Consider the following 16,620-nt stretch of genomic DNA (forward strand, 5'->3'; position numbering starts at 1 on the left):
CATAGAAACAGCCTCTCGGGTGCGGAGGGAGTGTATGTTGTTGGCCATAGATGCGGAAAAGGCCTTCAATAGGGTTCATTGGCCCTATTTAGAGCAGGTCCTGCGGGATTTGGCCTTGGGGACACCCTGTGCACCTGCATTCTCAATTGCTATCACTTGCCCCAGGCTAAGGTGTGAGTTAATGGCCAGAAGTCCTCCCGCTTCCACATTGAGAGAGGCACCAGACAGGGGTGCCCTCTCTCTCCCCATTCTCTTCGCACTCTATATGGAGCCCCTCGCACGGAGATTCAGGAACCACCCTCTCATCACAGGGATCATGTTTGGGGCAGACACTCACAAGATTAGCCTCTATGCGGACGACATCTTGCTGTCTCTCTCTGACCCTGCCCAATCCATGAGAGCCCTCTTTGTGGAGCTACTTGTCTTCGCGCAGGCCTCGGGCTTCAGGATCAACACAGTCAAATCGTTCGCCCTCAATATCTCCCCGTCTGCGCCAACTCTGGCCCACTTAAACGAGGAGCACCCTGTTCAATGGTCTTCCACCTCAGTTCCATATCTGGGAGTCCTCCTGGGCACAACCATACCAGCTACTGTCATGGCTAACTACGAGCGGCTACGGGCCTCGATCCGCAGGGAGCTAGGCAGATGGAAGCACTACGCCTTCTCATGGCTGGGAAGGATAGCAGCGATTAAGATGATGAGATGATCGTCCTCCCCCATATCCTCTACCTCTTCCAGACTCTTCCCCTGCGCCCTCCAACGGGTTGGATTCAGCAACCCCAGTCTGAGCTGTCGCATTTTATTTGGCAGGGACGCAAGCCGCGGTTCAAGCAGGCAGTGGCGTTTCTCCCCCTGGAGCAGGGTGGGGTTGGCATCCCAGATTTTCAGCTCTACTTCAATGCGTTACAGCTCCGCTACTTAGTAGAATGGCAAAGCCCAGAGTCCGAAAAAGACTGGTTGTTCCAGGACCAGGCAGTTGCAGGCATGCCTTTGCAGGGTATCCCCTTCCTTACGAAAAAGCACAGGCCTCCCAACCTCTACGCATCCTAGATCACAAGCACATTCTTAGAGGTCTGGGATCGCACCGCTACTGCTTGTGAGCTGACAAGCCCCTTCCCCTAACCCCACTTTTTGACAACCCTGACTTCACCCCAGGACTGGACCCTAAGGCTTTCGCGGACTGGCGTCCCTCCCAGTGTCGGTCCATGGGACACTTATTCGACCTCCGCGGTATCATACTGTTCCCACAACTTAGGGCAGATTACGGCATCCCAGAGAGGGGTAGGATGCACTACCTACAACTCAGACACTGGGCACTTTAACCATAAATCAGACCGGGAGCTCAGCGCTTCTTAACCCCCTACGAGAAATGGCTGATTACTCACTCATCGGACAAAAAATGATTTCTGATTTGTACAAGCACCTACTAACGGCTTCCATTCACACATACAATGCTGGGAGGGTGCGGTGGGAGCGAGAGCTGGGTAGGATCCTTTCCCAGAAGCATTGGAGTGACATCGATTATAGGGCCCGGCACTCGGAGTACCACACAGGCCTTACCGAGACCCTGACCAAGGTTGCCACTTGTTGGTATTACACACCGAATGTCTCCACCGTTTCGACCCCCACATTAGCGATCAATGCTGGAGGGGCTGTGGGAACTGGGTACTCTGGCGCACCTTAGTTGTGATCGCATCCAACCTTATTGGGCCACAATTCTCGATAAAATAGATTCTCATCTGGACATGCAGCTCCCCCGCTTCCCAACTTACATACTCCTAGGGCTACCCAACCCACTGATGTACCCCCTGAAATCCAGGAGAGGCCTCCTCATAGCCATTGCCCTAGGGCAGTGGTCTTCAAACTTTTTAATGTCGAGACCCCCTTGTCAAACCTTTTTAGACGTAAGGACCCCCTCTGACTAAATTTTCTAGAAACTGGTTCTCCTCATCAGCATCTATCGACAACCATAAATGCCCCTGTTGGACCTGGAATCCTTTGGCACGTTTCCTGTGTCTTTTTCCTTTCTGACCTTCTTATGAAATACGGTGCATTCCAGTCCTTTTCCCTTCACAAGTTGATGCCTAGCACCAACGTAGCAGGATTGTTTTTGTATGGGAAGAGGCACCTTCCTTCACCAAAACAAACCTGAGGGGCGTTTTCCAATTTCTATGTGAGCTGCAGAATGCAGAACACATGGAAAGATGAAAAAAACGAGGAGAAATAACATTTCTCCTCGTTACGCTTCTGCTGGAGAGGCATCAGTTTTTGGAGCTGCCCCAGGTTTACGTGATTTTGTAAATGGGAGGCAGCATCAAAATCCATGAGCTTTGTGTGGGAATCCCACGCAAGGTCCATGAAACACCTCCTTGATCAGACCCCCCAGGATATTGCGGCATAGATTTGAAAACTTTGCGGCACAAAAATTTAAATTTAGCTGCAGAAAAATTGAAATTTTGCGGCATTCTTGCGCCACTTTATTTTACTTGAATCATTCCTTTCCAGCCTTAAATCATTGAAACTGCTTTAGCAGAGCATTCCAAGTGTTTGAGAGTGTTTGTTTGCCTTATTCTTCTTTGTGGTAACATTCTGGATCATAGGTTAAGCCAAGCACAAAAGCCCAGGGTTGCTAGTCCTGTTTTCTGTGGCACTGTGCTGACTTGGGGCTAGCGGTTCCAAGCCCCAAAGGGAAAGAGGTGGCCTGTGGTCGCTTGCCCATGTAGAGCTTGTCTGCAGACTACTCTGAGGGAAGCCTGGCTTCGGACCTGGGTGACTGAGGGTGTAAGTGGTACAGATGGAAGGGACCCTTGTCTTGGGAATGAAGTGCCGGCCTATGGACGACTTGAACATGCAGAGCACATCTAAATGCCCATCAGAGGGCAGCCTGGTATTGGGTGAGTGATTGAATGTGGAAGTGGGACAGATGGAAGGGACCTTTGACTTAGGAATTAAGGGCCTATCAATGTCTGGTGCATGCAGAGCATGTCTACAGACTCCTCGGAGCATGTCTAGAGACTCCTTGGAGGGCAGCCTGGCAAAGGGCATGGGAGGTTGATGGTGGCAGTAGGGGGTAGGTGGTACTGTCACTCTGGAAGGGAAGGGCCCTTGACTTGTAATTGCATTGATATAGTGCTTACTACCCTGACAAGGCGTCAAGGCGCTTTTCGGTGAGTATACCCTATTCCGGAACCCAAAAAGGATTAGTGGTGAATTAGTATAGGGAAATACTAAATGAATTTGAGCTGTGGACGTGTGAGTCTGTTCATTGGATTGAAAAGGATAGTGGAGGAATAGAAGAGGGAAGGGTCTAAAAAGTGTGTCTTTGGAGATCATAATATTAGGAGTTTTGGGATGAGTAAAGAAGAGATGGAGGGGCAAGAGTCTAGAAGTGGATTAAGGAGAAAGATGAGGCATCGCATGAGTCTAGGAGGGGATACATGAGGGAAGGGTGTAGAAAGGCTTGTATTTATGGAATTATGTGTAAAGCAGCATTTAAAAATAAGCTCAGCACAACACAGTACCAGGAGAGCTTGAAATACATTAGTTTTATTTTGGTGAAAGACACCAGCACGCTCCTAACAACTTTTACCCATGTAACTCATTTTGCAAATGTGCCATCCTTAATTGGTCATATTCTACTTCTACAAACTCCTGCAACAAGAGCAAATTTACGGCAAATAAGCATCATGCCCCTAAATATTACATGGCATCCTGTAACGACGCGCAGGATTCACAGTTCTCATTTAAAAATGGGACGCCCAAAAACAAACCCAATAGAACGTCCCAAAAAGATTGGCAGCCACCTTTGGAAAAAGTCTAATAACCCTATCGAACAGGATTAATATTACAATTTGAGCAAATGTTACCCTTTTAACAGCTACTTACAAACTGCTAATTTATCTCACACAAACCAGCACATCAACAGAATAAATAGAACAATGGCAAGCAAAAGAATGGAACCACCGTAGTCAATCTTAAATTGTGGCAAAATGACAATTACTGTGCTGGTTTGTACACGATTGAAGTGGCCATGCACTCCAGGCCGATAAGTCCTACGCAGGAAAGAGATAAACCACTTCCAATGCACATTTTTTTATTTTGACTAAAGCCTTGCTGGCTCCTTACTAAAATCAGGGAACACAGCTCTCTCTCTTCTGCCCCAAAATCTCCCACCTAAATGTGTACCCATCCATCCTTCAGTCCCACAGCTTCTTCTCTAGTCAACCTACAGGTCTTAGCTAAAATGACTCGTAAAGTTACTAACACATTTTAGTGCTAGCTTTAGTTCTGCCCATATCAACCAATTGAAACTCAGTTGTATTATCGACCTTGGAAGGATGAAAGAGTGAGTTGTAACAGCTCACAGTAGAATCTTGCCACATACAGACCTGTTTTTCCTGTACTGGCTGAACCTGCGACCTGCTCAGCCCCAATATACACATCAGATGTCAAGAGCAAGGTCAGGCTGCCTCGGACGCAGTTCAGACTATACTCTGTTTTACACATTTACAGGGATGTTTGTGCCGCCTTTGATGACATGTTTTGCGTGCAGAATAGAAACTTTCTTGGATGCCGTGGTTTGGATTGTTGGTGTAATGCATTTGTTTTAGCTATGATGGCTGTGCGGTATTTTTAACAGCTATTATGGTATGTCAGGAGAGAGATGGACGCCCCAAAGTGTAGAAATACTGACAGATTACAGGAGCACGAGGATCTTATTGAAACCGGAATGAGTGGAGTTACAAGCGATTCTCGCTTTGCACATGAAGGGAGATCAGCCTGCCTTTCATTCAGGCAAGCAGCTAATAACGATCTCAATTAGCGATCCCAGATGTCTTTTTGCAGGGATAAGTAAAGCTGGGGAATCTGCGACCCCCTTCCTAGAACTCCACGACCCCCCTGTGGGTCGCATCCCACAGTTTGAAGAAGTCTGCCCTAAGGGCTGCCACTCAGAACATACTTGCACACTGACGCTCCTCACAGGCCCCTCACACTCGGGTTGGTTACAGAGGCTTTGGTGGGTTCTGGGGATGGAGAAGCTGTCCCTTACTTTGGCGGGTAGGGGGGATGAGTTTCCTGAACTGTGGCGCCCATTCCTGAATCTGCTTACGGCGGAATTCCGGGAGCTGTCCTGCCCTCGCTATCTGAGGCTCCTGCGATTGGCTGACACGCAGATTCCCAAGAAGCATAATCCCGGGCGAGCACGATAAGAGTTGCAGGGTCGGCCTTATTCCCCTTTCTTTTCTTTAGCAGTTTGTGGACCAGGGGAGGGGGGGTTTGGGGTGGGGGGGTCTGTTAATGGTTTCCTTCCAGTGTCCGAGAGTTGCCTCTTGTAGACCTGCTCCTAGCATTTACCTTGTAATATCTAACTTGCAGACTGTTTAACAGGAGCTGGAGGTCCCGTTTCCTTTTTCTTGTTTGAAAACCAATAAAAAGATTTAAACCATAAAGTGCAGTTGAAATCTCCTGCAACCACTACTCTAGAGTGGGGCAAACAGCTGGCTAGAATTTCTTCCAGAGTTGTGACAATGGGTGAAGGTCTGCCCCCTTTGGTCCCTCTCAAGTAGACCCTGAACAAATCAAGAGTACACCCTCTACCTCCCCGCCTCTGCCGAGGCCCCCTGATATTAAGCCTCAAAATATCGGGGCTCGAACTTGGTTGTAGGGTAGTTTGACAGACCAGGGCAATATTCATCCAAATGATCCTTCCCATTATCTTGGTATCTTTCTTGACATTTCCCTTATCATGGAGCTGCAAGAGTCTGTCATAACGAAATAAAATACCTGCATTCTCAATATAAACCTCACCCTTTATAAGTGAAGAGCAATGAGTCAAATCCTGGGAAGACTACTGCAATGCTCTAAACCTAGGTGCCAAACTGAAGTATTTCCAAAATGTTGGTGTCTGCTCGTTATGCATGTATGTGACAATTGATCATATTGCCTTAGCTAGATCGAAATTTTGGCTTCCTGTGGCATCCTGAATTCAGTACAAATGTATGGAGATCATACATTAAAGTCTCCACTGGACAGTGCTGGACTACTTTCAAGACATCGTTTCGAGCTCCATAGCCCATGGAGCCTACATACAGCTTCCAAGAACATGGTTGTCACTGTACTCCATAAGTTGCCAATGATAGGGGGAAATGGCTATGGTTCCTTGGCACTCACCTCTCTTTCACATTGTGGGCTACATAAACTAGTTTAATATTCAAAACAAGAACTGAAAAACTGTTTGTTCTAAACATCTTGGTCCCTCCATTTTAGACCAGCAACTTGAGATGTCCTAGGATGTATGGTACGCTACACAAATATTGTAACCATCCAACCGTGGAAGCAATTCATCTAATAATTTACATAAGTTGTTCCACAATATTGTGCCTTTTATATTTTAAAGTGAGGTCCTTGTATTGGTATTCCTTGAAACTAACAGAGGAGCGACATGTAGTACATTGACCACTGTAAGGTGAGACCCAGGAGTGAGTCTGGGAATTGTTTTGGGTCAGGATTTCAGTTTTAATTAATGTTTTTGCTAGTTGTTTTCTTATGATTTTGTCTGTACTTAAAATCAAATGTTTCATATTTCATTTTACACAAGTTTGTTTCCAGTAACATGGATGGGCCAGTTCAATTTCTATTTAGCATCTGCCCAATAATGTTGGCAAAGTAGATTCTTTAATACTGTGGTTAGAGCACTGACTCCCAAACTGCGGGTTGCCTTTAAAATTCTGTATTTATCGTGTCACATTTGCTATGCTTCAAAGACAGATGTCAGGTGTCAGGCTACGTCTTCTGACAAATTGCAGCTTATTTTTAGGTCTCGGGTAGACAGCGCATGCGCGGTCTCTTTAAAGCAACTGTTGATTGCTTGCTTCCTGCTGGTCAGCTCTGCGGTCAGCGCTTCTCTTCTTGCATCGACTACATCCTTATTGTGTTTTTATTTTTTAAACAACTTTTATTTGCCTTAGTTTGTGTTTAACATGTGACTGTGAGGCAATATTGTACTTGGGTCTGCTTATTCTTAGCTCAAGCACACATATTATCACATTCGGGGAACTGCTTGCCTGTTCTACAAACAATGCCGTATTCTGTTTACTTTGAAATGAGAAAATGTGCTTCCAGCCCTCGCTTCACTTGCAATTTGTTCCTCTTTTTTACAGGATTTTTAGGGGTCCCCCAGCTTCAAATGCCACTGACTCGCAGATAACGAGAACTGGATTGCTATGTTTTGTTATATGCAGAGCTGTGTCCTTTGAAGCTGGGGAATCCCATTCAAGTCCCAGCTGCGCCACAACATCTTGCTTTTGGGGTGCAAATGAGTTAATGTGGACATGTAAAAAAACTAATAATTCAGCACCCCACCACCTAACATTGTAAATGAAAGTAGTATGGGAAGCACATTTTATTATCCAAACTAAACAAATCCCTCATGCGAGGGTGTGTTTATTTACATGTATTCCACCTCCTACAATGCTGCCTTTCATTTATTTTGTTTGTCAGTTTTAACCCCTTGCGTGCGCTCATTGGCCAATGGCCGTCGCGAGCACTACCTCCTCAGTGCTGCGAACGTCCGTTGGCTGACGCGCCGCTATTAAACAATTGTTTTGACTGCAAAAACACAGCATGTGTGCAAGGTACATAGGCAAATATTAAATATCGCTTATTTTAGCTTATGAGTGTTCAAAAAGCGACCAAGAGGGCTACATTTAGATTCCGCTTTGAATTTAACTTCATTCCACATTGGACAATGCTGCCTTTCATTTGTTAAGTTTAAACAGCTTTAAACAATATTTGTGACTGTATCTCAGCCACAGCCTACGTTTTGTTCAAACAATGCTGCCTTTCAGTTTTTTGTCAGACATCTTCAAATAATAGTTGTGACTGCAAAACCCACCATGTGTGTGCAAGATACACGGGAAAACATTACCCTTCACTTATTTTAGCTTAGGGGTGCCAAAAAAGCAACCAAGAGGGCAACATTTACATTCAGTTTTACATTTTCCTTTATTTCACCTTGGACAATGCTGCCTTTTATTTGTTACGTTCGACAGCTTTACAGAAGTTTTGCGACTGCTCCTCACCCACAACCTTAGTTTATTTTCAACTTTACTGTGCCAAAAAATGAGCTTCAAGGAAACATTTTGCTGTGCTTTCAGAAAACAATACCATTCATTCTTAACTCAAGCACACGTTATTACGTTTGGGAAACTGCTTTCATGTTATACATATTCTGTCGCATTTCATTTTCTTTGAAATAAGATAATGTGATTCCCACCTCACCTCACTTTCGATGTTACAGGGGAAATATCATTAATCTTTTTTGCATGTGCACATTTATTTTTAAGCATCATTTCATTAATTTAAATTCAGTTATTTCATAAATTAAAATGAACAGTCCTTTCCACTAATTGTGTATGTGCGGTCATACTACCCATTATCCACCTTACTTAATACCTACCACTACCCATTCCTTTCTCTATATTAAGCACTGCCAACCCACATAAAGTGCAGTGGTCGCTTAACCTAAGACTTTTATAAGACCGCCTTTGTTCATGTTGCTACTTTCCTTCCATTTTACATTTTTATTCGCAGCTCATACCAACCTTTATGCATTAATAAATAAAGAATAACAATTTAGAATAAAACTTTAAACATACTGCACAACCATAGTGCTGCCCCATACAGCTACAATAAACTAAACTAATAACTCTTGCAGCTGCACAATCTATTAGCTTTGCCATTGCTTGTTTACAATGGGAATTGGTGTTTACAAACTCCTCTTGTTTTACAGTCCAATAAAGAAACGTAAAGTTAATTATCTAACAGTCTTGCTGGGGGACAGAGTGAAAGGAAAGTTTGTAGGATGTCTTTTTTTAATATACAACAAAATGTAAATACCTTTAAATGAACTGTAGACTTTCAGCAATTCAGAAAACAAAAATTAAGCAATTTTGTTTCTAATTCTGAAGTGTGATGGAAGCAGAAATTTTAATAGGATTGAAAAAAAGAATCTGGACACTTTACTCGATGATACGCAAATGATAAATATGCACTGAAACTAGATTTCCAAACTTTATGATTGTGTGCAATATAGTTTTATCAGGAAAACTGTATGTCTGAGCAAATTTAGTAGCCATTTCAATGGCAAATATGCTGCCTGTAAATGACAGTGGTCTTCCACACTATGCCTTAGTTACAGTTAAAAAATTGCCCATCTCGCCCATTAAATCTAGGTGGGTCGCAAATGTTTGTCGTTCTAAAAAGAGGGTTGTGGTTCAACAAAGTTGAGGAAGCACTGGTTTAAAGAACGGTAGGAGAAAATCACTACATTATAAATTCATGTGTTCCCTCCTTTTTTTGACGACTATTCTTGGGGAACCTCTTAAGCGGAATTTGGTAAACTGTAGATCAAGAAGATACATTTGTAACCGTTGCTGCAGATGAGCAAAAATTACCTGAAACCTATGTTACCCAGAAGTTGAGGGTGCTGTCTTGAGGAAGTAAATTTTCCCTTGACATGTCGTGTTTTAGCCACATTTGGTATTCAATTAGCCTGTTATTAGAACCTTGTTGCATCATGATGAAGTTTTCCGTTTACATTTTCAATAGAATGATTGAGTCTTTTTCTTGAATTTGAATACTATAAAATAAATTTTTTCTCAAATGAGGTCATATATAATATTGTTACGATGATGATGATAAAGGAGCTCTGATGCCTTGACTTCTGTTTGTAGGAAAGTCTTTCTCAATTAAACTATTGTTGCAATGTTTCAGGCTCCCATTTAGGCTGTGGTATATTTATGCACATCCCCTATATATCTAAAGTCAAATGGCTTGTGGCTCAATTTGTAAGTGCAATACAAAGTATTTAAAAAATGCATACTTAGCTTTCTAGTCCTATCCTAATTACATGTTCCTATGCTCTTCCCCAATCATATAATATTTTATGTAAACTGTTCTCTAGTAGACTCCACACTGTATTGTGATTTTTTTTTTACAGCACCAATGTTTTGAGATGTTACTGGTGCAGTAAAGGTTTCCTCTCTAAACTTCTCTGCTACTTGGTTTGCCCCATATCAGATTTCAAACATGAAATGAAGCAAACAGTACAGATGGTGTTGTAAGGATGCCTTTGAGTTGTGGCACACCGCAAGAGGAACACTGGCTCGACCAGGTGTGCCACTGGAACAGTAGCACTTCTGGTCAAAGGTACTGCAGTTAACTTCTTAAGCACATATACTGGGTTGCTGTTTGAGCATGCAGTAAATTGACCTGGGATGTTGTAAATCAGGCTAAGTGTGCAGCAGGTATTGCGAGTGTTAGTGTTGCTCAGTCTCATGGTGTTGCAGATCATGTCAGAGTGGCAATCATGAAGTTTGAAAGTGCTGTGGATCAGACAGAGGGTGCTTTGGGCTAGCTGAGGCTATTAGATGAAAGGTGCACTGAAAAGTTTGCATCTGATCATGGTTGCTGCAGGTTAAGTTTTGATTGAAAGGAGTTATGTAGATTGCAAGTGTTCAGCTGGGTGCAGTAGGTCAGTCTGGAGGTGCTGAGCATTTTGTCAGGAAGAGTTGGGTTAGGGAGGAGGTGACCAAATTCTTAATTTAGTCTTACATTGGGATCTTTAGAGGTACATTTTATCGTCTGAATTGATATTGAAGCATGTACTGAGAGCTAACCCATGCACCGCAAACATTCTAATCTGTCACAGAAAAATAAAGCTGAACTCATTGTATAGAAGTGAAAAAAATATAAAACCGGAATTGTTGTTGGAGACTAATGTGACTGTACTCTAAAACTCCTTGCTCAGAAATGTTTTAACTCTTAATCCCTCTTTTTTTGTAGATGGTATTGGTACTGTCGGGAGTAAGGATGCATAGACAAGTAGTGTGTGCCAATTTGTGCCTGAAAGGTGAGCTCTGAGCAGATGCATGGCCATGGACACCAGCTTCATGATGGGAAGGCCAGAGGACCATGCTGCTAACACCATCTCAAGTTACGAACGCTACCACAGACGTCAGAAGCTTCTCATCTATAGGTTAGTTTCTGCAAGTCTCTCTGCAAACCATAGGATCATGTATTTCCTTATTTCACTAAAAGATTTTATCAGCAGTATCTACATGAAGGATAAAAGAGAACATGTGCTGGAGATCTAAAGCAGAAACTCCTTAATCACAGAGCGTAGATGTCTTTGAGACCAGTAACTTGTTCTGTTGCTTTCTGTCACATAGTATGGTACCATGAACGCTAAATTGTTTCTACCTCTTGTATATAGACTCTCAGCTTTATCTTCTGCTGAACACTGTTCCTATAAGGGGCTGTGGAGAAAGGCATGCTCTGCATAAACAATATTAATTTTCTCTACTTGACTTCATTAGTGCCACCACCTTCTACACGAGTTCTTTAGGTCGAACATACAAGATAGCATATGGACTGTCTACAGTTGTACAGCAGTATTGGGCGACTCAGAGTACAGATAATTCCAATTCAACATTTCTGCTTAAAACTATAAGCATGAATATAAGCAGCATTAACATCTTTATCTACCACCTAAGGCCCCCAAGTGCATGACCCACCTACACAGATCCATTTGAATGAGAAACCGTAGTGTCCTCTATACTCTGTCCACTTACTCCAAATCTTCCTCTATTTTCGAGGGCACCCCGACTTTGGAAGACCACTTTTTCGGCTGCAAAATACCAATCCAGGTCCTGTTTCCAATCCACCCCCAGTGGGGATCTTTCTGCCCCGCAGGCCCTAGCTATATTCCACTCTGCTATTACTGACGCAACCATCAACCACTTCCTAAGATATATTGGGCATTTTTCTTCCCCAGTCACGCACAATATATGCCATCTAGCCTCCAGTGGGATTGTTTGACCCATCACTTCAGTCATGACTCTCGTTAGTGCTTCCCAGTATTGCTGTATTTTTGGGCAGGCCCACAAAATATAAACCAGCATTTGTAATGCAAACTGTCTCGCATTTGTAAAATTTAATGCTATTGGCATTCTAAATGAAAATGTGATTTACTTTTTTGTTTGAAGTGGAGTAACGTTACAGGTAAAGCAGCAGACTTTGGAACTGGTGAACTAAGTTTAATTTGAGAGATTGATTTACCGTCCTGTGCTTTATGTAATTTTTTTGTTTTTGTTTTAATTGAGAGGTATTGCGCAGAAGGTTCATAAAACCCCAAAAATATAGAAGCAAAACAGTGACCGTGAAGTCACTGACTCGCTGGTTAGGAAGAACGGGGACTGCAGAGGGACATTTATATGGGGTAATGTGGTATGTGCATTGTAGAGTCGCAATGTGTTCACTTTGCGACGGGACACTAACTACACGAGGGGTGCGTGCACTATAAATCTGTTGGATACTAGGGCCTCCATTCACTGATGTGCCTAAACAGCAGAATTTGAGTAATGCAATAAAAAGCTCACAGCACAAAAAATATCTGCTCAATAAGGCTCTTACTTCTCACTATGTAAAGTAGAAGACATGCAACACCACATGAGACCACCTACACACCTTCTGTAACACCGATACTAACAGAGGAGCACCGTTAAACCTGGAATGCACTGTATGCACAAATTAACAGAAGAACATGAAACGGAAATAAGAAGGAAAACAAAAAATACAATAAAAATAATTTCTACTACAAGTACATGCTGATCAAATCTACAACAGGCTGAACTAATCGCTGTCCTATCTTTGCACCTCAGGGCACATATAAATAAGCCTTGCCAAATTTTGGCTGTTGAATAAGTTCACTGATCCACAGAAAAGACGCTGCATACCCATCTGTGGTCCATTTCATTGCAAATGTTCATTCGTTGTCTGGAAGCTCAGATAGGGGGACATAAAACCCCCCACAGATATTGCGCGCACGCCCGCCAAAAAATTTATCTCTACAATTAGAGACACTGTTTGTTCAGTGTCTCGGAAAAGCAGGTCAGTAGCTGTCGAAGGAGCTCCCCGCTGCTGCTTGAGCCCCCACACTCTGCTGTTTAGTTTTGAACTTTAATTAACACCTCACTGTGTCCAGACCGAAGGGGACGTCCGAGGTTCACTTACAGCTTACTGTAGACCCAAGGGTTTTTACAACAAGGAAGAGAGCTCAGGAAGGGGTCAGTGCAAACGTCAGTGATGCCTCTTTGTACATGCGTTTTATCAACAGAAAACAAACACAGCTCGTGCAACATCTGCTTGGGAAAATGACATCAAAATGGCAGGATGATGCCATCATGCCATAGACCCTGCACACTGTGACAGATAGCACAGAAGATAGTGCCAGCGCTTCGTGGCTTCGTTCTACTGAACTGGGACTAGTAATGTTTAGGCCATCCGTATATTTGTAAAGCAATGCCATCAACCCACTGAGTTATCCCATTACAGAAGCTTCAAATTCTACAGAATAGCACAGCAGTGGCAGGATGCATCACAAACACTACACTTCATAGGCACTGTGATTCTTCGGAAGCCCCACCAACCTTATTCCCCTTCAGGAGGATATCCACCATGCCCCTCAGTCCGCTTATTAATAAAAACACTGGCAGAAAGCAGGCGGCTTACCATACTGGAAGCTGAGGCGTTGGAGAAGCTCATTGGAAGCCGCCGGCAGCCCCACTATGGCACAAAGTGTGTAAAGCGGGGACATTTGGAGACACTATAGGTCCCGCTTTACTAAAAGGACTATTACTGAAAGGGCTCAAACTTTCCGTAATGTGAGACCCATTATATTGCAAATGCACGTTTTTTCTTGGAAAGGTGGCAACCTTAGTCCTGGCGGAGGAGTGAAGTGCACGGATGAGTCTTTGTATAACGTGAAAATGTGTAACTAAACCATACAAGGTAACACTGGCTGAAAATGAAAGGGGCCCAATGAGTATGTTTTAAAACAGTGCCCGAAAAAAAATGGGCTTTCATGCATTTATAGTGTGGTGCAAATGTTATATCCCATGTTATTATATCGCACATTCCAAGCAATGCAATATAAAGGCTCTGCTTTAGTCCACACAGCTTGCAACACCGTGTGATCTGATGACACTCCTCACAATAAATATCTGCAGGCTCTGAGAGGCTACGGTCCCGCTCTGTGCACCTCATGGGCTTTCCCCATGCCAGCTCTTCCCACCACTTCCTACGTGCCATAATGACTTTTACCTTTGCTTCTTGAATCGTTTTTCAGAATGGGACCTCTTTGCTGGAAAACGTGGCAGCAATGATCGTAATGAACTGTACTGTGCCACTCTCCATCTCTTATCGTGCTGTATTCAGAGTATGTTAAAACTTGCCTCTTTCTGCACTGTGTTAATTTGAACAACACGTGACAGTGAGAAGTGGTAAGCAACGTACAGGGGAAAGGTCAAGTGAAAAGGACGAGGGAGGACATGTTAGTGCAAGCACACAGGCCACGGAGAGCGAAAGGTACACGGAGGGGGTGGAGTATGCGAGGGAGATACTCCGAACTGCCAGAGTCCCTTGGACTTCGATGTGGTAGGGCTTTATATGGCAGAAAGCCAGAGCAGAAGAGACGCAAGTATTGTCGAAAAGTGCACACTCGTCCGCAGCATTTTGGAGAGCCATAGCATACATCAAGCTGCGGAAGACTGAGCACCGGTGGTTCAAGAAATCCCTCGCCTACGGATGTGATGGGGCTAGGTGACTCATGCCAGCCCTTTCTGGTATCGGCATCACAGCCTTCTACATTTGACAAACAGAGGCCAGGCAAGGAACTCGCCCACATTTGGATACAAACATCATTAAGCAAAACTGACGTAAGGCGATACCGCCACCCGAATCACTACTTGTCCTTGGGCTCTGTGTTTAAAAATAAACTCCTCTTCCTGGTGGCTCCCATGTGTGTGTCCTGAGCTTATGTAACAGGCAGCGATGCGCTGTTCTAGTCTATGAGGAGCAGCTGTGAAAACACAAAATCAAGCTCGAACTGCAAATTACTGATAAGCGCCGTGCTGACTGCAACTCAGCAAGCTGAGCTGCACAAATCATAAATAAAAGAAAGTTCCCTCAAACAGGCATAAAACAGTAAATCGGACGAAAACAGTAGTTAGGCGCTGCTGCTTCCGGACTAAACGGAAGTGAGCATCGCATCAACAGCCAATAAAAAAATTCAACAATAGCAGTTACAGAGTTTTACTAATGGCAAGTAGCAACAGAAATGACCCGGCAATTGCGGAGTTTCACCTAACATAAAAAATTACTTGATGCCTCGTGGAGGCAGTGCATGCGCTGCCCTATGCGAGACCTAATAAAGGAAACCCACTTCGCCTCAGCCCCTTGCGTATTAGTCAGTGTCACAATGGCCCAACCAGTGTGTGAGGGCTCTAGAGGAGTATGACTTATGCAGTTGTATGGGGCAGAATGTGCCTTTATGGCCACTTCGCTAGGACTCTGAAAGGCCTCTTGCCAGTCATCATCTTCCAGTATTCCTTGTCCCAAGCCCCTAATTTGGTGCCCAGTGGGTCAGGGGTGGTATTCATCCTGATTAGCCGAGTCTGGTGGCTCAGTGGACTAATGCGTCCACTTCAGGGGCCTGTGTTCGACCTCATGGTCACAGGTTCAAATCCCGGCGGGTCCACTCAGCCTTTCATCCATCTGAGGTTGATAAAATGAGTACCATTGAGTTGGGTAACAATAAACATCTGTTACTCAGCGCCAAGATACCTCGGGGTGAACGTGCGCTTTACAAATACACGTAATGTTCTATATATCAGGGAGGTGGCTTGATCTATCATATTGTCTAGCAACAGTCTATCTTCTAGTGGTGTGTATTCTGGAAGCTGAGTACCCTCCAGGATATGAGTTTTAAGTGTATGTCCAAATTGGAGATATCGGAACATCTCAGACCTGGACATCTTGTATTTCACTTGTAAGTTTTGAAAGGAGAATATAGCCTGACACCTCTAGACGTCCCTAGGGTGGTCTATCCCCCAGTAGGCTCCATTTGGTGAATCCAATCCTATTTACCACCTCCCTGAGGAGATCACTATCCCACAATGGCTTCCTTTCTGTCAATTTTATATCCCCATTCAAGGAATTTTGTGGCCTGCCCGCAAGCTCGGATTTCTGTCTGACAGTACTTGTTTTTCTAGCCTCTTGCGGTACAGCTCTGCTGGATATCCCTGTTTTACCAACACGTAGTGATGCACCCTGTACGCTGGTTCTTCCTGTCCTTCAAACCCCCAGTTGTTAACTGTGACCAGCTGTGCTGCCTAGTAGTATTTTCTAATATCAAACACTTCTCTCTGCAATTTATGGAGGGCGATCCTGGCGTAGCCTCCATCCCACAAGAGATTACGTATCTCACTATCTACTCTTTGGAAAAAATCAATCCGTATTTTGTAGGGTGTATTCTGTAGGGCATGTAGTAGGCGTAGCAGGTACATCATTTTGAACAAGACCGCCTGGCCCATCAAGGACACCAGCAGTCGTCTCCAGTGTGTTACGTCTCTGCGCAACCTGTTGAGGTGCGGAAGTAAGTTGTCCACCAAAAACTCCCCCCCTATTTTCGGATGTCAATGTTCCAAGGTATGTAAACTTACTTTATTAAAAGGGATTGTCAATTAGCTGGGAGGGTCGGGACAATCTGGTCAACGGGAA

General features: G+C 44.0%; 1 protein-coding gene across 4 annotated transcripts in view; it reads left to right on the top strand.

The window, feature by feature from the left end:
- Positions 1-16,620, top strand: part of PRR14 (proline rich 14) — a 588,115-nt gene that overhangs the window by 141,813 nt on the left and 429,682 nt on the right. For 2 of the 4 annotated variants that reach the window (XM_086931667.1, XM_086931670.1), the window contains exons 2-3: positions 10,081-10,209; positions 10,846-11,038. In XM_086931667.1, the coding sequence (XP_086787793.1) occupies positions 10,932-11,038 (107 nt within the window). In that variant the 5' untranslated portion in view covers positions 10,081-10,209; positions 10,846-10,931. The remainder of the gene's footprint in view (positions 1-10,080; positions 10,210-10,845; positions 11,039-16,620) is intronic. The other 2 variants (XM_086931668.1, XM_086931669.1) reach the window with 1 other exon arrangement.

This window comes from Lissotriton vulgaris, chromosome 7, assembly GCF_964263255.1.
Source record: "Lissotriton vulgaris chromosome 7, aLisVul1.2, whole genome shotgun sequence".
Taxonomy (NCBI): domain Eukaryota; kingdom Metazoa; phylum Chordata; class Amphibia; order Caudata; family Salamandridae; genus Lissotriton; species Lissotriton vulgaris.